Source organism: Dermacentor albipictus, chromosome 4 (genome assembly GCF_038994185.2).
Source record: "Dermacentor albipictus isolate Rhodes 1998 colony chromosome 4, USDA_Dalb.pri_finalv2, whole genome shotgun sequence".
Taxonomy (NCBI): Eukaryota; Metazoa; Arthropoda; class Arachnida; order Ixodida; family Ixodidae; genus Dermacentor; species Dermacentor albipictus.
In genome coordinates, this window is record NC_091824.1 from 41655333 (window position 1) to 41682017 (window position 26685).

The 26685-nt window shown below is 44.4% G+C and overlaps 1 protein-coding gene across 1 annotated transcript in view; it reads left to right on the forward strand.

The window, feature by feature from the left end:
• The window catches only part of Tbcd (tubulin folding cofactor D), a 76287-nt gene that overhangs the window by 39130 nt on the left and 10472 nt on the right, over window positions 1-26685 (forward strand). The window contains exons 10-14 of the mRNA XM_065438775.2: window positions 725-886; window positions 8441-8641; window positions 14634-14920; window positions 24638-24789; window positions 25649-25844. Of these exons, the coding sequence (XP_065294847.1) occupies window positions 725-886; window positions 8441-8641; window positions 14634-14920; window positions 24638-24789; window positions 25649-25844 (998 nt within the window). The remainder of the gene's footprint in view (window positions 1-724; window positions 887-8440; window positions 8642-14633; window positions 14921-24637; window positions 24790-25648; window positions 25845-26685) is intronic.

Here is a 26685-nt window from a genome sequence, read left to right on the forward strand (position 1 = left end):
CCTAAAAGGGTAAACTGAGAACCTCATTGGTATTCAGTACAACAGGGCATCACTGATTCATTAGTTTCTGAGGAAAAAGAGCGCTTCATTTTATTCAATCAGAAGTTCTGTTGATAAAGCAAAAAACTATTTTCCAGACCTTCATATACTTGAACTGAGCTGTAATCAATGCCAGCATACTACTTTGATGTTTCCTTTAGTAAGAGTAGACCCTACTGTATAATCTTGATTTCTGTGTACTACCTAAGTTACTGATAGCTTGTGTCATCCTTGTCATGCAATGCTTAGGAGACTGCTAGGCATGTGCAACCCTGTATTTTCTTGCTCGAAATTTGTAAGCATGAAATTTTGTGAGACATTTGCTGAAATATGACTTTTTTCTTGATCCAATTCAATATTCGATTCCAAATCTACCATTCGGTATTCCCACACCCTAATTAAATTCTCTTCATGTTTCCTGAATGTTTTGTGAATAGCCTCTTGAACATTTGCGTGTGTCCGTGGCGCAGATCATCCTTGCCGTTACTTTGGAGCAGAGTGCCTGCCCAAAGCACGCATACAAAACTAGCTCTGCAAATATATTAACATTTGAATTATGAAACAATTTTGAGTGTTTTTCACCAAATGTTTTTTTGGGGGGGGCATTGACTGCAGTGTTTTACAAATTTTAAGGTTGACGGGTCTTCTAATGCCTCTCTCACTCTTCGCCAACTGACCTCTCTAGGTGATGACACTGTAGAAGCACTGAAAGAGGTGGTCTCAAGCTATGAGGAAAGCAAGGTGTTCCAGGGCCTTGGAGGAGACCCTATGAAGGAAGCCTTTTGCTTGTTCATATGCAAGCTCTCTATCGTCCATTTTCCTGTTCACAAGTCGCGGCCTATTCTTGGTAAGCATTTCTTTTTTTTCACCCGAGTAGAACGCAAAGGTGAGCTCGTTGTTAAGCACTTGCCAAAGTAGCCCAGCGGCTATGGCGTTACACTGCCCAGCTCGACTTCATGGGTTCGATTTAGGTGGAGGTATTCCAGTGGAGGCGAAATATGAAGTTGCTCACTTAGATAGATTTAGGGGCACGTTAAAGAACCCCGGTGGTCAAAATTAATGCAGAGCTCCCACATGTCGTGCCTCATGCTGGTTTTGCCACGTAAAGCCGCAGAAATTAAAATTAAAGAAAGGGACAAGCTAGCTTCATCATGCAATAAACAGCATGAAAAATGGGACAAGGGAGAGGACTCGGGCACAGTGCCGCGTTCAAGCCCTCTCTCTCTTTCTCTCTGTCTCTTGTTCCACTTTTGGCGCTGTTTCTTATGCAAGGATATTTTTAATCTTGGCTCTTTGTCTGAACTTTAGGAATGAGAGGAAGACATTTCATTTCTGCGAAATTGCTCATGTATAATAGATTATTGCCATGCAGTTAGCAACTTAGATGGGTTACAACTAGTGTCGCCACCTTTCCCCGAAAAGAAAAACCGGCCCTTCTGCAGGGGTGGTGGGGGTGGGGGGGCTATTTATGCAGAAGGTTGAGGTTATTGTTTAAAAAAGACGCCATGTTAAGTCTTTGATATGCAATGCTATTTATTGTGCCGTTGCTTTCCTAACAAGAAATCAACATAATGCACATGTGCACAAAAAACGCAACATGTAGTTACACATTTACTTGAATTTAACTAGCGCTTTTTTTCCTAATAAAACGGGTCCAAAAATTTTGTGTGCGTTAGAATTGAGTATGAACCTAAATTTGCGTTACCATATCGCCATCGGCATTTCAAAATGGCCACCTCGTACGCGCTTAGAGCCTAGCTGCCATAGCTTTCTCCATGGGCTGTAGTATGTGTGCTTAAGCAATGCTTCCTTTGGCTTAGGTTAGTGCACCATCTGTCTTCCCGTTTTCTGCGTTTGCTCTATCAGCATGGAAGTGCCGGCTGCAAAGACATGCCGAGTTCATCACGATGTCGCATTTAAAAGGCAAGCAATCACGTGTGCGGGGACGGACAAAAATCGGGCTGCATCACGGGCGTTTGGAGTTCCCGAACATGCATGCGGGACTGGCGCAAACAGGAGAAGCATTCTACACCGGCGGCTGCTACGTATGACGCGGCCGCCCAGCCTCTATCTTGAAAGCGATCTGCGACGGAGACAAGTCTATGCATCTGGGCGCACCGTACTGTGTTCTCATAGCGTCGTTCATGTCGAAGCGAGAGGCTGCACAAAGGTCAATTCTATCGCTTCTGCTAGTGCGCTTCCTCAGTCCAGCGTTTAAGGAGTGTCCACAGCCATTGAGTGAGACGTGTTCATGTTTGCTTGTGCATACAAGCAAACATGTCCTTTAGAATCGAGTAAATACGGTAGTCTGCTGATCGGCATAGAAGTACCGGTGAATGAAACAATGTTTTTACAAAAAGTGACTGAGGTTTCGGTGATCGCTCCGAATGTGCTGCACTGTGAAGTAGTAACCGCACAAACTTCATCCTTAAAAAGCTCTTCTTTGCAGTTGAATCCACCAGACCAGCGACATCATACATACAAACGAATGTCAAATAGTATACAATGCATATACCACAATGTATCTGTTGTTCATATATTATTGTGGGTGTATATATACATACACCCACAATAATATGCAGTATACAAACAACGTAGAAAAACAAAAGGTAAAATTATATATACTCGCCTTCTTTTATTTGTGGAATGTTAACGTATATTTAGAGATTCACCTTGGCGGCTCTGATGAGCTGCTTGTTTTCTCTCGCCATCTTTATAATGTCTTCGCAGCTGTACACCATGTTATACCTCACCAAGAGCTCCGCTTTATCCATTGATGCGCTTAGCCAATTTCTCTCATCCACCCAAAAGTTCCCCATCACACTAAAGATGCGTTCCACAAACGTGTTGCGGCAAGGGAATGGAGTAAACATGCTCTATTAGGTTCTGCAAATGGGGACACTTAACCTCTTTCAAGAATTTGAGCCAGATCGGGCTTGATTTCTCGTCATGTCCCAGAAATCCAGGTGGAGTATCCCTCAAAAGACAAAGCTCTGAGAACAGTTTGTCACCTTCCTTTTCAATGTTTGTGCCAAAAAGCTCGCCTGCATTCATTATGACTGATATGCTGGGTGCATATCGCACCCAGCAGATCCAATTCAGCGAGCCTCTTAAATAGAGAGTTCTCTAACTCAAAACACTTCTCAAGGTACGCAAGGGCCCTGTCATAGGCATTCACAAAGTCCAGCATTGCAACTTGTTCGTCAGGAAGGATTTCAAGTCCCTGATTAGCCTTGACACCGAAGAACATATCATCCTTCCAGTTAATCGGCTACTTCCTGAGCTTAGTCATTACAGTGTAAAGTTCTGTTGGCTCAAGGTGACTCTTTTCGAGGGCGAGGATTGCCAAATGAAAGCATTACAAGGAACGAGTGCATGAAGCATATATAGCACTCCAGAAGCGTGACACTCTCCCAAAGTCAAAGCGAGCTCGGTTGCCAATAAATCTCCAGATTATTTTTTCGCACTCCCCATCGCCCTGACTTAGAAAGTGTGACTCGATGGGTGTCCAGTTCTTAATAAGTCTGTCTAAGGCTGTAAACAAGCTTAACCAACTGATCGAAATATGACCCAGCACTTTGCTATATTCCTGGTCACAGAAGTCAGAAAAACGTTTTGAATTCCTCCACACATTTCGAGCTAGAAGAAAATTATTTAAAGACCTTTAGTACACTGGTTTCGACATCAAACTTTAAAGACTTCACTGTATGCTTAGCAGTGTTGTGCATAATGTGGCAGTTACAATTGGCCTTCAACAAGTTCGGCTGATCTTTCTGCATTTTCTGGAAAACTGAGTTACGACTCCCGTAATTCACGGAAGCATTATCTGCGCTGTACACAGCAGCTCGCTCCAAAGGCCCACCTTCTCCAAGCCTGTTGCCGAGAGTTCACAGATGCCGCCAGAAGTCGCGTCCACCTGCTCACAGAAGTCGATGAGAGCGTCTGTTATTCCGGCACCATTCACATCGTAGAAACGCATTGCGATGAGGAAAAGTTTTCTATTTCCCCGATTTCCCTTGTTGGAGGCATCCGTGGAGAGAGCAAGGAAAGGTTGCGGCCTGCTGAGTCAACGCTTCTCGACTGTGCACTCAGCGGCATAAGGCGCCAGTACATCTTTCACGAGATATTCCAATTGTTTTTCTGAGTCGCATTCCCGAAGCGACATCTGCATCTAGGAAGACTTTTGGGGCCAATTCGCTGCCACAGTCCATTGACAAATAGCTGCAGTTGTGCTTGATCCCGTAGAAGATGGCGCCCAGTTCTGCAGCAGTGACACTATCTCCTGCGCTATAAGTCGCTGGATCAAAGAACTTTGCGAGTGCAGCCGACCGTTTCAAGGCAAAGATCTTCTGCTTAGGTTTCTCCGTTGACGAATGTGATGCTTGACAGCGTTGATGCCATCAAATTTTACCGTAAGTCTTCTTGCTGTAGTGTAGACCGTAGCGTCGTCGTCCACGGGCAGGAGCCAGCTCTCGGACGCAGGTTGAAACCTGCAGTCTTTCTGGAACACGCATTTACATACCTAATTTTCGCTGTTTCAAAGGCGGCGAATTTGTGCTCGTGGTGCAAGCAAAGGAAGCACGTAACCACTGATGCTGATTTTCACTCTATTCCAGTGATCAATATACTTGACGCGAGCTTGCCTCGAGTTCTTGCCAACCATGCTCCCGGTGGTCGTTTCGTTGTGTGTTGTCCCTACCCCTCTTCCTCTCTTCCCTCCTCCTCCATCTCGAGGAGTACACTTGCCTGCAAACTTTCTCTGCTTACGTGTCTTCGCGGTGCTTGTATAATTCAAGACTTTCTTTTTTTGCCGACAAGTATTTGTTGTCATATTTGTTGAATTGATGCTTATAAAACAAAAATATAAAATAATCATGATACAGTGGCCCAAGAACTGACCAATGATGGCCGGTCGAAGGTGCGGTCCGACAACCGGCCCGTTTTGTAAAAACCGGCCGGGCTGGTCAGAAAACAGGCAGGTGGCAACCCTAGCTCCAAAACTTGTCTTGACTTCCTGTATGCGTACCATCACGAGGAAAAGTTTGATCGTCAAGGGGGCTCGGTGGCTGTAGCCTTTCACTGCTAAGCACGAGGTTGCGAGTTTGATTTTGAGACACTGTGGCTGAATTGCGAGAAAGGTGGAATCCATAAATGCTTGCGTACTTAAGACTTAAGCGCATGTTAAAGAGCCTGATGGTGTTCGAAATTAATCTGTAGCTCCCTGCCTCCACCTCCCTAATTACGGCATTTCTCATAGCCCCAGTGTTGCTTTGGGACATTAATCATAATCTAATAATGAATCAGTTATCAGTAAGTCATTCAGTCAATCAATCATTGAAGTTATCAATTTTTGGCTTCCTGTAGTATGTGTAAAAGATCTGCATGGACTGCAATATTGCGACCCAGCCCGACCTGATCAATGATGGATCACCATGCGTGCCCTTGCTATGCAATAGTAAAGTAAAGGCTCGAGGCCAACTACACTTTGTCTTCACAACGGTTACACAGAATGATAACACCATTACCACACAGTCAAATATCGTTAATTCGAAGACACTTAATTCAAACTTCCGGTTTATTCGAACTGACACTGTGGTCCTGTCAAAGTTATCATGTTCAAAACCTTGAACACCATATTGTTAGCTTAAAGGATTTATACGCTTTCTTCTGGTGTGGCTGTCCAGCCCGGATTTGTACATGCACTCCATTTGTTAGCATGTATTGTAGCACTTTATGTTAGGATGCATATCCCGTCTTCCGTCTTCTATATTATGCTCTCATCCTAACCTTATTTCGAATGTTTCATGTATACCTGGTGTAAGCTACCATCTGGTTCTTTCATTTAACGTTACGTCTCCTCTGTCAAAGCCAGCTGTTAAAGAAAAGTTAATAGATGACTACGACAAGGCAAACTTTAATGATATAAACTTGGAATTATCTAACTTCCTTGACCTCTTTTTAAGTAACTTCGATGATTGCACGGTAGACAATAACTGGATCATATTCAGAAACAAAGTACATGAACTAACTGATAAGTTTATTCCGTTGCGTATTATATAATCGAATTCTAAGGTGCCTTGGTTTAATTCCCACCTAAAGAGGCTTTGCAATCGTAAAAAGCACCTGTACCGCATCGCAAAAAAAAGTCTCTTGGCATCTAAGTGGGACGCTTACAAGGAAGCCAACGCAGCTTAGATAGCGGCTAACAAACTCACTAAAAGTATGTTTCAAGAACACACTTTGCCTACAATACTTACAGAAGACCCGAAAAAGTTTTGGCGCATCATAAACCCTTCCAAAGATGATACAATAACCTTAGCTGATTCTAGTGGATCAAAAATACCCGTCGCTGAATGTCCCCAAACCCTAAACTCCGTATTCTGCAGTAATTTCGTTCTATGTCCTGATCCTGTGTTTCCCACCCTAAATAGCTGCGATTACCCGGCCATGGATTTTATTAGGATCGAGCCACTTGGGGTAGAAACTGCAATTAAAAATCTAAAGATGTCGTCAAACCCTGGCCCAGACCTGGTTACCGCAAAGTTTTTGAAGAACACTTCTGTTTACTCATCTTTATTACTTTCAAAAATATTCTAGCAATCTTTGGAGACCCATCAGCTCCCTGCAGACTGGAAAATTGGGGAGGTGGTTCCACTTCACCAGTCCGGCAACAAATGCTTACCTCATAACTACCGCCCCATTTCCCTCACTAGCATTCCTTGTAAAGTACTCGAACATATCTTGTTTTCTCATTTAGTTGAGCACTTGGATGATACCTCATTCTTCACACGCGCACAGCACCGTTTCCGCAAACATTTGTCCTGTAAAACACAAGTGCTTTCATTCACTCACGATCTTCATCTTATTCTTGATAAAGGTTCATGTGCAGACTGTGTTTTCTTTGACTTGAAAAGGCTTTCGACAAGGTATGTCACAAACTACTCATTTTTAAGCTTAGTAAACTAAATCTTGACCCTAATCTGTTTGCATGGCTAGAGCACTTTCTTCTTAATCGATCCCAGTTCGTTGCATTTAATAACCACTTCTATACATTTAGCCCTGTTGAATCTGTCGTTCCTCAAGGTTCAGTGTTAAGCCCTCTCCTTTTTTCAATTTATATTAACGACTTACCCAATGAAATTTCTTCTAACATTTATCTGTTTGCCGACGATTACGTTATTCTTCGTGAAACTTCCGACGCCGATGATGCTAACATTCTGCAAAACGACATTAACGCTGTCTGTAACTGGTGCGACTTGTGGTTAATGAAACTAAACCCATCTAATTCCAAAACCATGCGTGTAACCCGCCGTGAACTTCCTCTTCCGACCTATTACCTTAGTAATACTGCCATGGAAGCAGTTACATCCTACAAATACCTAGGTGTCCATTTAACCTCTACTCTTTCCTGGTCTTAACACATTGACAGCGTAATCAATAAAAGTAATCGCATGTTAGGTTATATCCGCCGAAACTTCTCTCCCGCTCCATCATCATTAAAGTTAATTTTGTACAAGATGCTAATTAGGAGTAAAATGGAATACACTTCGTCAATTTGGGACCCATAATCCAGTCTTTCGAAGGTGTTCATAATAATGCCTCGTGTTTCATCCTAAGCAATTATAACCGCACGGCTAGCGTAACTTCTATGAAAAACATCCTCCAATTTCCACCACTTTCTGCTCGTCGCAAATGCTCTCGCCTGGCTTTGTTTCATAAAATATACTTCCATAATTCATATCTGTGCGATAATCTTATTTCATCCCCAACCTACATTTCTCCTCGCATTGATCATCATCACAAAGTTGGAGTTCTGCCGTGTCGCACTAGAGCTTGTCATGAATCTTTTCTTCCTAGGACGTGTCAAGAATGGAACCACCTTCCCACCGCGTTGATTGCAATTGAAGACCAGGCACGATTTCGTACGGCCATAATCAACACCATCGCTTCGGGCTTCGCATGTCTATGACTACATCACTTGCTGCCTTCTTTGCTTTCTTTGTTATGTAACCTTCTTTTTTTTTTACCCCACTCCCCTCTGTAATACCTTGTGGTCTTGAGGGTATAATAAATGAAATGAAATATCTAGCCTGCTAGAAGGTCCTTATTCATGATGTGATAGTTCTGCAGAAACCCCCAAGGTGGAGAGAAGAAATTAATGAAGGGAAACCGAGACAGCCACCCAATCGTAGCAATTTTCCTTATTCATCATCCACAACCTCTCGCTCGTTGTTGTACAAGCTTGCAGTGTAGCAGTTTCCACCTCACACAGCGCCACACTGCTCTGCTTTATGCTAGCCTTGCTACTATCGTGAAGCTCGGTGTGTAGGCATAAATATTTTGTGATCTCATTGCCAGTGTAAGTTTTCAGCTTGCTTCTTCACTTTGCTCTTTCTTGCAGATAAGTGGCTGTCTGTGATAAGCCGGTGCCTTCTTCGTGACGAACGCAGCCTGAGGGCCAATGCCTGTGCGGCGTTGGCACCGTTCTTGGAAGAGTACTGCAAGGACGAGGACGCCATCTGCGACACTCTTGTCACCGAGTACCTGGAAGGACTCAACTCGGGCACGGAAGGCGTCCGTTGCAACTTTGCACACGCACTTGGTGAGTGCTGAAGGCAGGGTACTCGTTGGTTTATTTACTGATTGTTTAATTAAAGGGATACTAGAAATGAATGCCAAGGAATGCACAACAAATGAGTGAAAAGAAAATGCCAACTCCCACAGCAAACTTATTAATGCCTTCAAGCAGGATAGGTGTATCATTAAGAGGCAACAGCAGTATCAATGAAAGAGCAAAAGGAGGTAGATGGAACTCTAACCCTTACCCTGCCACACCCGAGATAGCTCGGGCACCCACCCTCTCACAACCCCTGCCACCTCAGAGTATACAGTAGAATGTTGTTCACAGATTCTCAAAAAATATGCCAGGAAAGATGTACTTATTAGGAAAACATACGATCCTAAGTCCCTAGAAAATTTGGCTAACTAAACTGTAGTTGACATCTACGTAATGCTAAATATGAGACACCGATGCAGCTGGTGGGGCCTGAGCAGCCCGAGACGCGTGTCATTGTCTTTGCGGCTTCGGCAAACTTATGTGTGCTCTCGTCAAATTCTACTTGTCTGAGCAGCTTCAAGGGGGGGCATTTCGGTGGAAAGTTCTGATGTGCACACTCAGCATGAGATGCCGATGCAACGCACGTGGATCAGGTGGCGTTCAAGCGACCCGAGACGCACACATTGTTTTCCTATTGCGTAGTTTTTTTAGATGGCAAACAAAATCAAGCTGGTTGGCAATGCTGGAATACGATGCCTGCAATTTCGCCAGAGCGAAACACCACACTAACATCATTTTGCCGTCTGCAGCAGGGAACAGCGGCACATTTGAGTTATCGCCTATTAAAAGCGTGCAGTGTGCTTCCAATGGTACGTGCTGTGAAATAGATAGGTGAAGGTGCTTATCGCAGTAGGGTTGGTGGCGATAACTGTGAATGTGGCATGCGACGACCTGGGAGGAGGTTTCTTGGAATAAGAAACCGTGTGCGTGCCGGCGTTTTCATGTGAGATGGGTGGGCGGGCGAGCATTGCATGGAAGCTACTGCAGCGGGTGGCTACGGTTCTTGTCTCATACGCCTCACGCCTTTTCTTTTTACATGAGATATAGCGGCCAGGAAACGTATCGTGCAATTGCAGTTTGGCAAACTACTGAGCGTTAATGCAAAAGATAACATCTTCCAGGAACGTATGAAATGTTAAAAAGTAAACGTAACTGTGTTGGGTCATTTTTTTTGTGTTCTCTATAGCGGACATTGGTGCAGGAAAATTGTACGTAACAGGATCATGTCAACAAGGTTCTATTGTACTCATTTTGTGTCTTTAATGCATTCCCTGTTTTCCAGAAGTCATGCAAAAAAGGAACATTGCATATTTGTTGTGCCATCTATGAAGAGGTCATCTAAACACACAAAGTGACAAATTTGTGGCAGCAAGTGAAGCGGAACTGTGAAGCAGAAGCAGTAAACCATATTTAACACTTTAATGTCATGAAAACTGTTATGAGTAGCCATAAAATGTAATGCCAATATATATAGCATTAACCTTATAGGAATTGATCAGTAAGTTTACCGTATTTACTTGAATCTAGGCCAGCCCCCATTCTAAGCAGATCCCCGAATGTCCGAAGCCAGAAAGAAGAAAAACTTACCTCGAATGTAGGCAGAAAAAAAAAGTGAGGACAGCATTAACAAAATCAAAACAGCATTTATTTAGTATAAGCATGCTGAGCTCACTCTACCTCATCATTGCTGCTAGCCTCATACGCTTACGGACGCGCGCAAGCTCACGTCCGTGCGCCTGCTCATGTACAGACAGTGTGGCATGGCTAAATAAGTTTCAACTATGTCTTCAGTACCAAAAAAAAACTACAGGTGCAAGGAATGCTGTGTTAGTGAAGATGAAAGTGTGGTTTTTGTGAAATAATTGAATGCAGTGTTGATTTTATCTTGACGTTAAAATAACAGATGTGTGTTAGTACCAGGCACATACCCAGGATTTTTTTTTTCGGGGGAGGGGGGGGGGGGTGCAGGATCGAATCCCAGTCATAGCAGCCGCATTTTCGATGGCGGCAAAATGCGAAAACACCCGTGGTACATAGATGTAGGAGCACGTTAAATAACCCCAGTTGGCCCAAATTTCTGAAGTCCACCACCACGGCATGCCTCATAATCTGATCATGGTTATGGCATGTAAAACTCCATAATTAATTAATTAAACCTTCAAAAGTCTGCAGTACAGTTAATTTCACTGCTGAACCCATTTTAGTGATAAATTTCACTGCCAACTCAAGTGAAGCTTGACAATAAATAGTTGCAGCGATGCAAGCATTTTATTTCAGTTCAATAAAGAATTAGACTTTCGCCATTCCACTATAATAGGCGAGGGAAAACAAATAAAATTATGTGCTAATAATCTTATTTTAGTGGTTACCACCTTATTTGGGTAACGGGAAAAGTTTGAAGTACGAATTATTTGCAGCCTCCTGGAGGAACAGTGGCTGGCGGTTATGAGGCCGTGGGTGGGGCTTCACTGCAGACTGAAGTTGTATCCAACTATAGTAGCATTTTTTTAATTAGCTCTGGAAGAATTATAGAGATCTACATATTTGCGGAACAACCACAGTTCCTTTGGATCTCTCGTTTACTGCTCTATCAAGTGCCAAAACCAACTCTTATCGTTATTTGGGAAGTTGCGTAAGGATGTGTGGCCACCAGTCCCATACAGCCACGTAGAGTGCAGGACGCGCCCACTGCGCCCACCGTGAAAGGTTAGAAAAACACCCACAAAACCACAGCAAAGAAGTGGCTACGTCAGGCAGCTCGATTGATAAATATAGAAGTGTCATTCAAAACACACAAAATCATTCTCCCCTTCCGGTGGCGTTTTCTCTACTTCCTTTTTAAATAAAAAGATGTTGATCGGTAAATATTTTCATAAACAATGGTTAAATTAGTTAATTTTCGCTTTTCCTTCCTGTTTGGCCGTTGCCTTGGCTCTCTCCTTTAGTATATTGCCTAATTTCTCAACTGCTTGCGACGGTTGTTTCCAGTTGCCAATTTTGCACGAAAAGTGCTGTACAGTTAAGGAAAAAACCAGACGAGGTAACGAGTGACAGTCATATTGCTTATGGGTTTGAGGGTTATTGCAGGGTTTGATGATGGATGTTCTTTCGCATTATTTTAATTTGCACATTATTTAACCCATATCGCGGGTATATGGTTCCAACGATCTGCCAGCGCCGCGGCGAGCTGTCACTCGAGAAAATAATGAAGCAAAAGGAAAAGTTAAACGCAACTGGTGCTTTTTCCTACCGCGACTCGTTCCTAGAGCATACAGACCAGCTGACCATGAACCGAATCCCTTTCCTGGTCCGTGGGTCATTCTAAACAACGAAGGTTGAATAACGAAGCAACAGCGATGCACGTGGTTGTTGAATAGGTGGTTACAAGTGAACGCATCTCGAGCTAATCACGCGCGCACCGAATTGATGAGAAAACTGGCCTTCACATCCCAAGACCTGCCAATAACTACCGCCATCTAAAAGTAGGGAAAAAGGCAGCAAAATGTTGACCACCGAATAGCTGTCATGTCTCAACATTGATTTGACGGCGCTTTAGGAATGTGTGTGGGAATGTGGGGAGGGGGGGTAGTCCACATAATTTGGCGGGGGGCGCCCCTCCCCCTAATTACGTGCCTGGTTAGTACCAGGGACACATGTACGTGGTACTAAGTTCAAAATTCAGGTGAACCCATTGCTCTCAATTCATGCAAAACTCTCAAGGCCCACCATTTTAATGCCTGCTGCTATAGAATGATGGCAGTAAATACGGATGGGTCAGCAAGCGTTTTGTGTTAACTTGTGATGCGATGTTGTCGGTACTGCCGTGCCTCCACAAGAAGCCATTGCAGGACGTACGGGTTTCTATGGAAGCTTCACTACCACGTGTACCTTGGTGGTTTGGTTCCACAACAGCTTGTCCTCACTGCCGCTTCTGGCCTTGTGCCGTGATCACAAGCATCACACTAAAGGGCTACATTTCCGCATCTGTTGTTTTGACAAGCACGCTGTGTGCACCTCTTTCCTCTGACCGTCCTTCTCATCGGCATGTCGAAGTTTATCTTCTGTCTGATCAGCATTTCCGTTTTGTGAGCAGACGAACTCTCTGTCCTGCAGCAGGTATATAACTTAGGGCCCATCACATACAGCAAAACCGAAGATGCAGAAAAGCGAGCAACAGACACGCGAATTTGACACTGTTCCCCACTATGCTCTCCTGTGCTGTCAGCTGCACCACCGTGCATTGCACACGCTCCCCTATTACGTCAGAGTAAAGTTGCGTTTTTTGCATGCAGTAAAAACAGTCTCAACATTTTGTGGTCGCCCTTTCTGTCGGGTCTGGAGCAATTCTGGTAATGCGCAGCCTGTTCTGACCGCATGCTTGCCACCAGTGTTCTCTCGCGATGTCTTTGCTGCCAGCTTCTCTGTGTTTCTCAGGTGGCATTATTGAGTATTTCCAACACAGAGACGGGCATCGAGATTAAGTGGGCTTGCTCTGGACACATGTGCGAGAGTAAAAGATTCTAGTCTCTCTGAAAAACTACAGCATGGCCGTTCGACGGTGGGACTGCACAGGACCAAAGTTTGTGGTGCGTTTATTATGCAAGTGCATTCATTGCGCGAGTATATACGGTAGCTTTCTTTTCATCTCGCCTATTTTCTTACTTGGTGGTGGGCGGTCGAAACTTCGCCGTCGACGCGAAGGTGCCGATGCAAAGAAGACGTGCTCTTCCATAACCAAGTTGTGGATCACATTCGTTGCCTAAAGCCACTAGCTCTTTGAGACGCACATGCTTTCGCGTGTGAGCTTTGTGGCATCTGAAGATTTAGATGCTGGGGCACAGCGCACACTCGTGCCGCTGGAGACATCACACGACAAATTCCTTTACGTACAGTCGCGGACAGAATATTATGGACCATGAAATCTAAGAAAAAGCTGAATATCTCCGCAACCTCACAACGCAATCTGGTATTTGCATTTTATGCCTCGACTAGAATATGCTAACAACGTTGTCGTGGGCAGTTTTACTGGTTACTGCTACAGGCTGCTCGGGAATTGAACGTTTTCAGAGATCGCGTGGTCCATTTTATTCTTTCCGCGACTGTACATACAAGGATAGCCCCCCGTACCACTGCTACCGATGTGCTGGTTAACAACTCTTTTCTGTACGAAATTACATGATGAAATGACAAGCACTGCTTTATTGCAGTGACAAGCACTTTATTGCAGTGACAAGCACAATGACAAGCACTGCATAGCTTTATGAAGGTGTTCTATTTGCTTACGTTGGCAATTGTCATTTATAGTTTCTGCACAGTTTTTCTAGTTTTATCATTACGAGTGCTTTTAATACGATAACGTTAAGGAGCCTATGTCGCGAGAAATCCAGCATCCCGCATCGGCATCCAGTGTCGGACGTCGCCTCGGCAAAAATAATTCCGGACCAAATTCAAAACCATGCATACCCAACCACTCCTCTACCACCAAAGTTGTTTGTACCTTGTCTTTCATTCTTTACAAAGTTATTCCTCGGAATTTTAAGAATGGCAGCCCACAAACAAATGTAATGAAAAAAAAAACACCGACAGCGCATGGCCTTACATTCGCTCTTCTCAGACTGAAATATTAAAAGTGCGAGACAATAACAGCAGATCGACCCACGCAAGAGGCCGCGTTTCTACCAGAAAGCTCACCTTGGTGCATAGCGTTCACAGCCAGCGTTACATAAGCTGCAGTTGCCGGGATGCATGAAAAGCAGGAAGGGGTCTTTCAATGCTATCGCATTCCACTCTTAAAGGTGAAGCTTAAGCATCCTCTAAATTTCCGTTGCTAGCTTTTCAAAATGCACGCACTCGTGTTTCAGACGTAAGATTTTTCTTGAGTGCTCTTGTAGATCTGTACTGCCTAAAACTAGGCTTTTCACGCTTTCAAAAATTTTGTTGCAGCTGGTTTTTAAGACGTCTTGCATTGCTATTTCAGGATCCCTGCCAAGCTTTGTTTACAGGAAGTACTTCCAAGTGATCCTTCATGGACTTACGGCCAGAGCGACAGCAGAGGGCCGGGAGTACTCAGACTCAAAAACTGAGGCGGTGCTTTCCTTAGCACGTTTTTGCATCTCGGTTGGGGTCGAGGAAGGAGGTGTGTCGCCGTCCCAGATTGAAACCATACTCGACATCCTAATCCAAGGAATGGATGACTACACGCACTGCCCAAAAAGAGGAGACGCGGGAGCCAACGTCAGGAAAGCCTGCATGACATCATTTAAGGTCCGTCGAGGCTTTTGACACTGATCTCCACTGTGCATGTGTTAGTGCATGTGTCCGAATCAAGCGTGAATAGTGCCAGCTCAAATAGCTATAGAAAACATTGTGGTTTATGTATGCTGATCCCCTTTGGTGCGTTGTTTTTCTTGGTGTTAATAGAACCAGCAAAGAGATGCTGACTTTTCTCATTCTCATCACTCATCACTGTGAAAGCATTTTAACATTTTGTGTGTAGTGTCAGTAACTAGCCATTACCCTGATTCACGCAAAGTTAGTACTCCGTGAAGATTTTGAAAAGGAAAGAGTGTGGGTATTGCATAAACTATTACAACCATACAAAACCAGCGGACAACAAAGCCAAGGAAAGCCTAGGTGAAATGAACTATGGTTTTTGGATAAAACATATAATTAATTATCAGACAAAGAAGACAAGGAAAACGTAGATTAAACAAATCACGTTTTTTGGATAAAGCTTAGAATTATTTTTAAAAGTGAAACTGTGACAAGCTTCATTTTATAATTATAGAAAAGGAAAATGGAAGTGGAAAGAAACGGCTTGCTGCTGGCGGGAGCTGAAGTCACAAACTCCGCAGGACACATGTGATGTACTGCCAATTGCACTACTGTAGTGGGCGTATCTTCGTCTACTCTTTTCAGTACTTGTGTAGTTCATTTAGAAGACGGGGGAAGCCTACTACGAACCCCACACAGTCGACTTCCATTAATTTGGCCCCAATGGGACCAACAAAACTGATCGCATTATGCGGCAGGTCAAATTTAACAAGTTGCAGAAATAAAGACTTCGAAACACACTGCCAATTCATTTGGCAGTGGTATTTGGCCAATTCTGACATGCCGCCAAATCAAACGTGCACCAAGTTTTTATGTGTTCAAAATAGAAAGATAATGTAGTGTAGAAATGACATTAAAGCTCCTAAACAAAGTAGAAAGCTAATGTGCAACTAATTTTTTAGCAAAAAACATAAGCAAGGTGTAATATGCGTTACCCATTGATGGCCAGTTTCTTAAAGTCTACTTTGGCGCAATATATTTCTATTATGCGGTAAAGCACACAAACACTGTAAAAGCGATTTTGGTTTTGTATTTTATTGTATTGCGCAGGCAGTTCCGGCCCAATTTTCTCGAAATAAGAACGTTGCATGTTCAAATTGGGTAACTATCATAGTCGTCGGACATTGTGAACAACGGTTATGGCTTGAGAATCTTGCTAAAGCAGGCCAAAAATAGGTTCTTTCGACAGGAGATGTTTGTTAAACACATTGACTGTCCCCTAAGCTCCATCGAGACTGACACTGCCATTAAAGGGGTTATTCAGGGTGTGCAAATATACAAATATTTCAAATAATATTTAATGTTACATTTTTAATATTCGTATTCGATTAGAAAAATAGATATTCGGAAACGTCACAATATTCGCTTGGATACGAATATTCGAATCAAATCGAATATATAGCTGGCTTTGTGGGAGCAAACACAGTTCTTAGCATTTGTTTCTATCTAATCTAAGAATATTGGGGTGATCTTGTACTCAATGTTGTGATGCTTTCGTGCTGCTAGCGAAATTATGCCTATAAAGCATACTTAGCCACTAAACGTCTGAGCTTGCAGGAAAGCCAGCCTCTCAATAGCAAGGGACATGGGTTTGCGGACAGCGAGGGTGCACTTCTATTTTTTTTTTTCTCCTTTTGCAGCGCCACATTCAATTCTGAGCTTATTGCTTGGCAGCAAGTGTGATGAGTGACAACTGGCACAGGATTGAATGCCTCCGAGTTTACGGGCATTTGATGACGTATAATAAGGCACAGACTGGCGGGGACAGCTAGTGGGAATTACTAAATTTCCCATGTTAACTGGAGCCAAATACACAATGTTTTTTGTATAACGACTAACTATTCTGTTTTTCTAACAATGACAGTGCGATTGCAATGTTCCAACGTAACAAATTAACCCAACTTGTTAATAAATGGATGTGCATGTCATTATTTTACATTCGATTCAATATTCGAAGCTGAGTGTTCATATTATATTCATATTTAAAAATTTTCATACTTGCACACCTCTAGTTATAATTGCAGTCACCATAGGGGTCAAGCACGTGTGTGCTGACTGGTGAAGTTCAAATTACTCAGTCAAGGCTGATTTCAGGATCAAAATAACCATCGTTTGCATCCATAGAAATGCTTGGGCACCAGCCAGGACCTTCGGTTGTGTTCGATTTAACCGGAAAATTGAATTAACTGGAGTCGAATTAACAAAAGTCTGCTGTATAATGCATGAAAATAGGGAGAGAATGCCAGCTTTGTAATTAGTATGTTCAAAGCTCACAATTATGCCAAGCTATACAGTAGAACCTTCTTGATACGATCCTGTTATGTACAATTTCTTGGCACCAACATTAGCGATTCAGAGCACAAAAAATGATCCAATAGAGTTGCACTTACTTTTACCTGTTCATGCGTTCCTGGGAAACAACTCTTAGGCACTGACATCGACTACATCGCTAAACCACAATCGTATGATAGTATTTCTTGCCGCTAGATCCTATGTAAACAAGAAAATGCACAAGGCACACACGATTGAGAATAGTGTATAGCAACCCGCCGCGGCAACTTACCACAATATTCGCTCGCCCATCTCATGTGAAAACGCCGACATGCACTCAGTTTCCTATTCTGGTACCAGCAATTCTTCTCCGGCGTCATCACATACCGCATTCGCAGCTATCACTGCCAACCGTATTGCGATAAGCATCTTCACCTATCTGTTTCACAGCGCATGGAGTGTAGTGCCGTTGGTAGCGTACTGCACGCTTTTAGTAGGCGATGAACCAAATGTACTGCCGTTGCCTGCTGTGGGCGGCGCGATGGGAGTGCCACGTTTCACTTCATTGGCATCCAGCATCGCCCACCAGCTCAATTTCATTCCAGTTTCCTGTTGCAGTCTTAAAACACTGTGAAATAGGAAAACAGCAAAACCTCTCACAACAAAGCACAAGCTCGACGCGTGTCTCGTGCCTCGTGTGCAACAATTCGCACGACGCTTCACGTTACGTAGATGTCAACTGCAGTTGAGTTGGTCAGATTTTTTATTCGCTTTAGATCATACATTTCTTTGGTTAGTGCATTATTTCTAGAATGTTTTTCCAAAACGTATGGTTCTACTGTAAATATAAAAGGGAAGGCCCAAATTGCTTTGAGAAGCTTTGGGGACTACACACACATACCCAGCACAAAAGTGTTTACTGACACTGAATGGTCATTGTGAATTTTACTTGTATATCAACACGTTAGATTCAAATCCTCACACAATGAGTACTGTATGAACCGGAATATATTTCGACCCCTGACCTTGACTTGACCAGACAATGGCTCATAATGTGCTAAAGACTGCTATAGAAAACGAGAAATGACCTTGGCTGTTTGTTTTCTTTAAAAAAAGATATTGGCTTATATTCTGGTTTATATCTGGTAATTATTCCTTGAAAACTAATAAGGTGTTGCTTCCCATATGGCCCACAGCTGCACAGTGAACCACAAAATTTTATGGACCACGAAATCTAAAAACAAAGCTGAATATCTCCTGGTGTTAACAGCTCAATTAGATGGGGACACAAGGCAAGAAAATAACACCACGAGCGCTGCTAATTACGCTGTTAACACCAGGATGGAAAACCAACAAGCCCAAGCTGCTGGTCTATTGAAAACCTCTGCAGCCTCACAATGCAGCCACATGTTCACATTTGCAGCTTCTACTAGCATATGCGAACAACTTTGCGATGTAGGGTTTTACTGACTTACAGTTACAGGCTGCTCAGAAATTGAACATTTTCTGAGATACCGTGGTCCACAAAATTTTGTGGTTCACTGTATGTGTATTAAATCGAGCCTAGGAGTGCCAGCCACTGTCGTTTGCGACCTTTATGTAGATGTGTAGCCTTCTTTCAACCACAGGTGTTGTGCAGTACATGATTGACTGGACTATGAACTTGTATGCTTTCCTTTGCTTCATTTTCTGTTGGCATCTTAAGGTTGCTGCAAAAATAGACCCCCTTGTGTTCCCAAGTTCTTCTCACCCATGAGTTAGTACAGTGCCTTAAGATGCTTAATCCACCTTTTGCGGTGAATTGTGGCGCCACCGTGCGGTGGCCACGAGAAACAATTTGGCAGGCACTGCTGCATGCCGTGACAGCCGCCCCAAGCGAGACTCGGACAAAACAAGCAGCGTGTGAGACAAGACCGAAACAATGTGCACATGCCGTCATATTTTGTCATTGTCAGCTAGCCATGGAGACCGCTGGTGAATGCTTTGTACCCGGAGGTTTCTTCAGCGTGACGAACGGCTAGAAAAAGAGCGTTCGCAACGCTTTACAAGCTCCTCCTTAACTTGAAACCGCTGCACCTGTGGCCTAAAGTGAATAAGTAATAAAACAGTATGAGTACGCATAAAAATACATGACTCGAATAGGGCATGGGGTGTAGTTCTTAGGGTGAATATCACGTTTCACCACTGCATGTCTTGCTTTATGGTGTGCCATAGTGCTAGGCATACATACATACACAGGCAGTGGGGAGGCCAACAGAATGCAAAGTTGCATATGTTATTTACCTACATAAAGTGTGTGTACATCTACAAAAATGCCAAAAAATGGTCAGAATGACCAAAATCGGCGATACCTCTGGTTTGTGGGGCACCTGTCTTCCTCTCAGAACACACGCGGCACGGACACAGCGGTCGATCGCGTCCTTTTTTTGGGTGGTCCATGTATACAAATAGCGTCGGTATGAAGTGCAGATGTCTGGGCGACAGCAAAGTTGACCCAGAAATGTGTAGGTTACACAATAAAGGCTAAACCCCATGAGAGTGATTTGGTGCGCGACAGGGATGAGTGATGGCTTCAAGCGACAGATCGGGCCGTCGCTGGTCGCGTCATGCTAGTTTCGGCACCCACGTTGCTGCCCTCATACCAGCAACACCGGGGAGACGTCGCTCGAAGTCATCGTGCACATGGGGTATGATTTGTAGGCGACAAGCGAACACAACAGCCATCTCAATCGCGTCGCTTGTCACTGTCATGCGCAAGATCGCTTGCATGGGGCTTATACTTAAGATGTGCCACTCGACTCCAGAAGATACCACACAGGAAAATGAGCCTTAGTGCATACCGTACTACATCCCGATTCGCTAAATGAACATAAACGCCTTCTGTAAGTAAATGTTACGTTACTTAGTGCCGACAAGAATGACTAAACGACAACTAGCAATGATTGCTAGCCAGCACTATCAGCTACTTTAACAGAGCATGCTGTTTCCCACGTCAGCCCAGCAGTGCAGGTGAGCTTGGCTACTACGCCGGCATCACGAGCATTCACGGAGCGTTTATAAAGCTGCAAGTGTGCACAGTGTAAAGTTGCGAAATGACAAGCGTTCTAGCGGTGGACGCACAGAGGCGATAGGAAAAAGAAAACACTTCGCGTTTCACTCAACCAGGGCGCACGAGCTCAAAGGTCATTTGTTTCACTAGCTCAAACATACATTTGCGTCTTCGTCAAGATTATTTGTATGAGTCAGTAATGACAAAAACACAGAGGTAAACTGCATCTACCAATACATACCTGCCACAAAGTGCTTCCTGCACAGTCTAGATGCTGCTGACTGCAGCCACGGACACCCTTGTGCATCTTTCCGCTTCACAGCCCTAATCCAGGCTTCACGGCGCTGTCGATCGCATTTTACTGACAGAAATCGGAAAATTCGCATTGCCCTGCTGGGATTGTCACCGGAGGTGCAGCCATAAATGAGACACGACACTGGCATCGTGCCAAATTACGATGGCAATAATGTTCAAAAGGCGTTCCGCGAGTGCAGTAGCAAGAATGGAAAGGCTGACAAGTGAGTGAAAAAACTTTATTGAAGGTCCGGCGAGGACGCAAACTCGTCGCACACCCGGGTAGTCCCACGTCGGGACTGGCAGATCTAGCCCACCAGCCCGGTCACAGGCACGGCGGACAGCCAGGATTTGTTGGTCTAGAGCGGGGCTACACAGAAGCGAGTTCCACTCCTCCTTGCTGAACTTGGAGTATCTCGACCCGCACTCCCAGAGCATGTGTGCTAGAGTGGAGGTTTGGCCACAGGACGGGCAGGCATCATTGCGATATATGTCGGGTTAAACCGTGTAGAATGGCAAGACATGGATAAGTGCCAGACCGGCACATAAGAGTCTAAGAGAAACAGCTGGCGCCCTATTCCACTGACAAGTGCAACGCTTGCCATGGCCGGACTCCACTCACTCGGAGGAGAGAGTCGAGTTCGGCCGTGCGCCTGCCTTGCAAAAGGCGGATCGCATTTCAGTTGTGGTTGCCGTTGAAGTAGGATCTCGGTGATACGATCACGGCTCGTACAAATTTCGGGGCGATGCAAATTTTTCAGTGACCTCGGACGACGTCCATTAGTCTACAACATGCTAGAGTATGGTTGTTGCGAGAAGATTCTTGCCCCACACCATTTCATACAAACAGATGTCGCCTCACAGACTGCCTCCCATCTGTCTGCGGAATAGATACGATCACGACTCGTACAAATTTCAGGGCGATACAAATTTTTCAGTGACCTCGGACGACGTCCATTAGTCTACAACATGCTAGAGTATGGTTGTTGCGAGAAGATTTTTGCCCCACACCATTTCATACAAACAGATGTCGCCTCACAGACTGCCTCCCGTCTGTCTGCGGAATAGAACAGCATGTGGTCACGCATTGCCAAGCACACATCTGTTTGGCAGGTTGCTAGCGTCACCCACCAGCTGCGCCTTATATAGCCTCTGAGGTAGTGCACATAACGTGGTTAAACATGCGCAATCTCGGAGGCCCTGATGCGCCTTTGTGTGCCTTCACTGTGAGAGCACAGATGGCGCTGGCTGTGGAGGCTGCAGCCTGCCCACTTGGGGAAGTGACGCTTTTGTATGTGTGTTTTAGAGTGCCGATATTGTTTCTGCTGCTGCTGTGATCGACGCCACTTTTTTGTTCATGCTTCAAGCCTGTTTTCTGCATCGCAACAAGCTACGTCTCGCAGTTGGAAAGCTTTGTCTTTTAAAGAGAAATTTAACATCCTGCGGAAGGTGGACAAGAACCCCAAGAAAGAAATATTCATTGACAATTACAATACTCCGTAATGCAAAATTTGAGTGCAGCTCTACACGCACTTTAATTTCACAATGTATTGGCTGGTGCAGACAGTCTGTCTCATGCGCGCATTAGAAATGGAGGAAAGCATTGCAAAACAAGTAACGCTCAGGCACACCTGTAATGGAGAGCAGTCAGTGATCGTCGAAATGTTTTCTGCGGGTCCACCATGTTGGCTTTTATACATGACTCTTCGAAAGTTCCAGTGTAATCACTCGTGCCCACATGACTTCCAGAAAGTACTACATAATTCTCATTGCACATACAGTCAGATTACAAACACTGTGGCGCCAACTCGTAGTGGCGTGCAGTACTCTGCTTTCTGCCTCACCCTTTCGTCATACTCTCCTCCTCTGCTTTCTGCCTCATGCTTTCACTGTAGCCTCCTCCTCCACTGCACTCCGCATTCACTTTCATCTTTCACTGCATTCGTTCGCTCAGTTACAAGGGACAACACTGACGCTTGCCGCAGAAACGGGTGCCTAAGAGCTGTGCTCAAAAGGCAGACCAAGTTGGCAAAGCAGCTAGGCCTTGCAACATCGACATTGAGCACCATTGTTGGGCAATGCGAACACATCATGAAGAATGTGCTTTCCTTCAATGTCAATGCGAAGGCGTCCCCTCACATTAAGCTAGAAGAAGCTCTGCTAGAGGCAGTGACTGCAACCGGCATGAATATCGACAGTGAGGCATTGAGAGAGAAAGCCGTCGAGATCGCACTCACTTTGTGCATTGATGGATTCCAGGGTTCTGGCGGCTGGCTGCGCCGTTTCAAAACTATGTACAGTCTTGTGTAGAAAAGCATTTGTGGTGAAGGCAAAAAAGGTTGACAAGTCAATCATGAAGAATTGGCTCTGGACTACACTGCCATCGCTCATTGCAGAATATGAGCATCGAGATGACTTCAGTGCAGATGAGCCATGTCTATTTTTCAACCTTCAGCCAGAGGAGAGCCTGTGCTTCGAAGGTGTAGCGTGCCAAGGAGGGAAAGAAAAGCAAGGAGCGATTACCGTTCTCTTTTGCAGCAACACTGACGGGTCTGAGAAACTTGCACAGTGGTGGGGAAGTCTTAGAAGCCCCGATGTTTGAAGCGGTTTATCTGCCTTGCTTCAGTCACGCTAACAAAAAAGCATAAAGGACAACAGCCCTGTTCGAAGAGTTCATCTCGCTCCTTGACAGAAAAATGGGAAAAAAGAACGAAAAAATTGTCTTGATACTTGATCAGTGCACTGCACACCTGAAGCAAGTGAAGCTTCACATCAAGCTTGTATTTTTGCCCACAAACACAACCACGCACCTACAGCCACTTGACGCTGGAGTCGTAAAGAATGTGAATCATTATTCGATAGAATTTCTCGTGTGCCGCCTTCTTCCCAAAACTGATCGCAAGAATGGCGACTTGCAAGTAAGCCTGCTGGACACTATTCGCTTTATAGGCAAGACTTGGGGCTGAGTCACGCCAGTTATGATAGCCATCTGTTTCAATTAGTGCAGCTTCTTCAGGAGTCTACAGAGGTGCCCTCAGAGCCAGAGGACCCAAAAATTGAGGACGACTAGGACCAGCTTGATGCCAGGCGCTCTGTGGATAATTTTATCACTGCGGACGACAACCTTGCTACTTGTGGTTTGCACAGGTCCGAGGCTGCAAATTCCAGTAATGATTAAAGCGACGAAAATGCTGAGTGCAACAGTGACCAGCCAAGACCGGCAGCTGAAACACTACACGCCCTCGACATCCCGTGGCGTGCTATGCCACGGATGAGTTCAGCGACGACATGTGCATGCATTTTCATTGGTATGGAAAGTGTCTGCTGGGTGACATGATGAAAGAGAAGAAACAGAAGGACATCAGGGATTTTATCTGCCGCAAATATAAAATTTTTAGAGCGCAGCTTTTAGGTGGCCATTTCTGCGGCGAGCGGTCGACGTCAGCCTAACCCAGTGAATGAGCACAGCGAGGGATGAAAGAGCGAACGTGGAGTGTGGCAGGGGATGAAAGACGCAAGAAGGAAAGTGGAGGAGGGTATGGCGAAAGCGGGAGAAGAAAAGCATAGTGCAGCGATGATGGCTACAAGATGACGTCAGAGTAGCGCGCATCGTCTGGGAGGTCTGTCTGTGGCAGCTGCTGTGAATCACTGCTGTGCCTTTTGTGATCGCCAGATTAGAGAGGCAGTTGCACCACACTTCGCTCCATTCGCAACATGCCGCACACAACAGATTGTCTGTGGCAGCCAATGCATCGCAAAATGAAAACATGTTCAGAGCTGCGCTCAAATTTCACATTAGGGAGTATCGTAATCGTTGATGAATTTTTGCTTTCAATGTGCTTTTTGCGTCTCTAAATAAAAAAATTTGTTGCTATAAATTGGGTTAATTTAGCTTGCCAGTTTTCAATGTTATTCGGTGATATGAATTTCTGATGATGCGAAAATGCTTCGTGACCCCATGAGATTCATATCGCCGAGGTCCCACGGTACTTCTATTTTGAATACAGTTATATGTTTAATTGTCCGCACTGCAGGACCTCATCTGCTACCTTGCATCGGTACGGCCCAGTGCCATTCCCGAGGCACAGGTGTCCTCAATGATGTGCGCCTTAGCCCAACAGAGCGTGGAGCCTGTGGATAACGTGTGCCGCCTGGCGATAACAACTTTCATTGAGCTGCTGTACAAGTAAGAATTTGCTTTGGACTGATTCATTATGTCAACATTATAATCAAACATGCTCGGATTGCTGGCTTAAAAGGCACTCAAAAAAGTCCTCTCCACACCCCTATGTGGGCTGCAGGAGGAGCGTCCGGCACCGCTAACAGATTTACTGGTTAACAGTTCTGTTCTTCACAGAAGTATGCAATGAAACAACGAACGCTGCTTAAATGTTCTCACTGCAATAAATGTATACATTCACGTGCATTGTTCCTGTAGTAAAGCAAATAGCTTTCTAAAAGCATTCAGCTACCGCTTCATAGACAATCATTGTCAATGGTTTGTGCACATTTTCTCTCTCTCTTTTTCTTGCATGCAGCCTCGTCTGTTGCCACCATAACACTCACTCAATTCTTGTGCCCTAAATTGTAACGTCCTCCCTGATTTTCATACTTACCAAAAAAACAAAGCAAATATTCTTGATTGTTCTATTGTTCTCTCATTACGTTTTCGTGGTAAGAGAAAGAAATGGTGACTTGTTTTTACTTGAAAAAATAAAATTTATGCATCCGAGCCACAGTGGACCGGGCATTACTCATTGGGCACCACCCACAGTAATTTCAATTTATGGCAAGCTTCAAACACTGGCAGTTCATCAATGCACGGCATTAAGGATTGGAAGGTGGGGTTCCAGATTGGGGACGGGATTTGGACACCACCTGTTCCAGATTAAGTTGTGTACCCCATTCTAACACATGCGTCATTTTTCTGCGAATTTTTCAAGGAAAGAAGTGCATGTTAATATTAATCATAAATATGCTACTTAACAAAATGCACCATCTTTTGCGTACTAAGGCACTCCATTTTATTCTTTCAATTAACGCAGCACCCCAGAGATTCCATACATCCCCCACCGAGAGGAAGCATGCAAGATCCTGCCTGAAAACCTGGGGAGCCTTATCAACCTTCGGCACTCCAACGAGACATTCCCCTACTGGAGCCAGCTGCTGCCACTCGACTCATATCGTGAACCCCTGCTCAAGGGATTCCTCGTCAGTGTGGGCGGCATGTCTGAGAACTTTGTAAGTTGTGCTGTTCTAGCCATTCACTTTGATCGTGTTCATAGCATAACACATGAAAAAAATAAGGGACAGGCAGCTAGTGAAAGAGCCCTGACTTGCAACTGTAATTTTATTTTCGTAGATAAGTGAAATATATGTTTATGCAGTAGACTCTCAGTACACAGAACTTCAAGGGACTGAAGAAATCAGTTCCATTTAACAGGAGTTCTGCTTACTGAGAAATATGTGCAAAGGTACAGCATTTTGCGCATACACCTTCTTAATAGCATTTTAGGGAACTCAAAGCACTAGAAGCTGAATGCTGCTGATAGCTTTTCAACAAAACACAGGAAATTACAAGAGGCTTTGGCACAGCATGTATGCATGTACTTGTCACTGTGCATTAAAAAATGTATCAATTATCGCTTGCTTGAGCCCTTGCAACTGCATTTTCAGGATTGCTTTGTCCATGGAACACAAGCTTTGCAAGAACATTTCGTATCGGGGTTCTTTCAGAAAACGAAAAATTATTGAGAGCCTGCATTTCTAGTTCTGCTCTTTAAATGTGGTAGCTGCTTCTGTGGTAGCTACCTCTTGACATGCCTCTTCTGGCTCATCCTCTTCTTCTTCATTGCATACCTTTGCAGCAATTCTTTCCACCGTGTCTTCAAGGCAAGTTGCAACATCGCTGCATATGTGCACATGCTCGTCAAAGTCCAGTGGGATTTCCCTCGATGCACACTGCTCTAACAGGTCCTGCTTCTCAGTGGCATCTTCTTCACTATCATACTCAGGCTAATCCCGCATGTCAGAAGTCTGGCCATCTGAGAAAAATCCTGCGTGCCTGAAGAAATTTGCTACG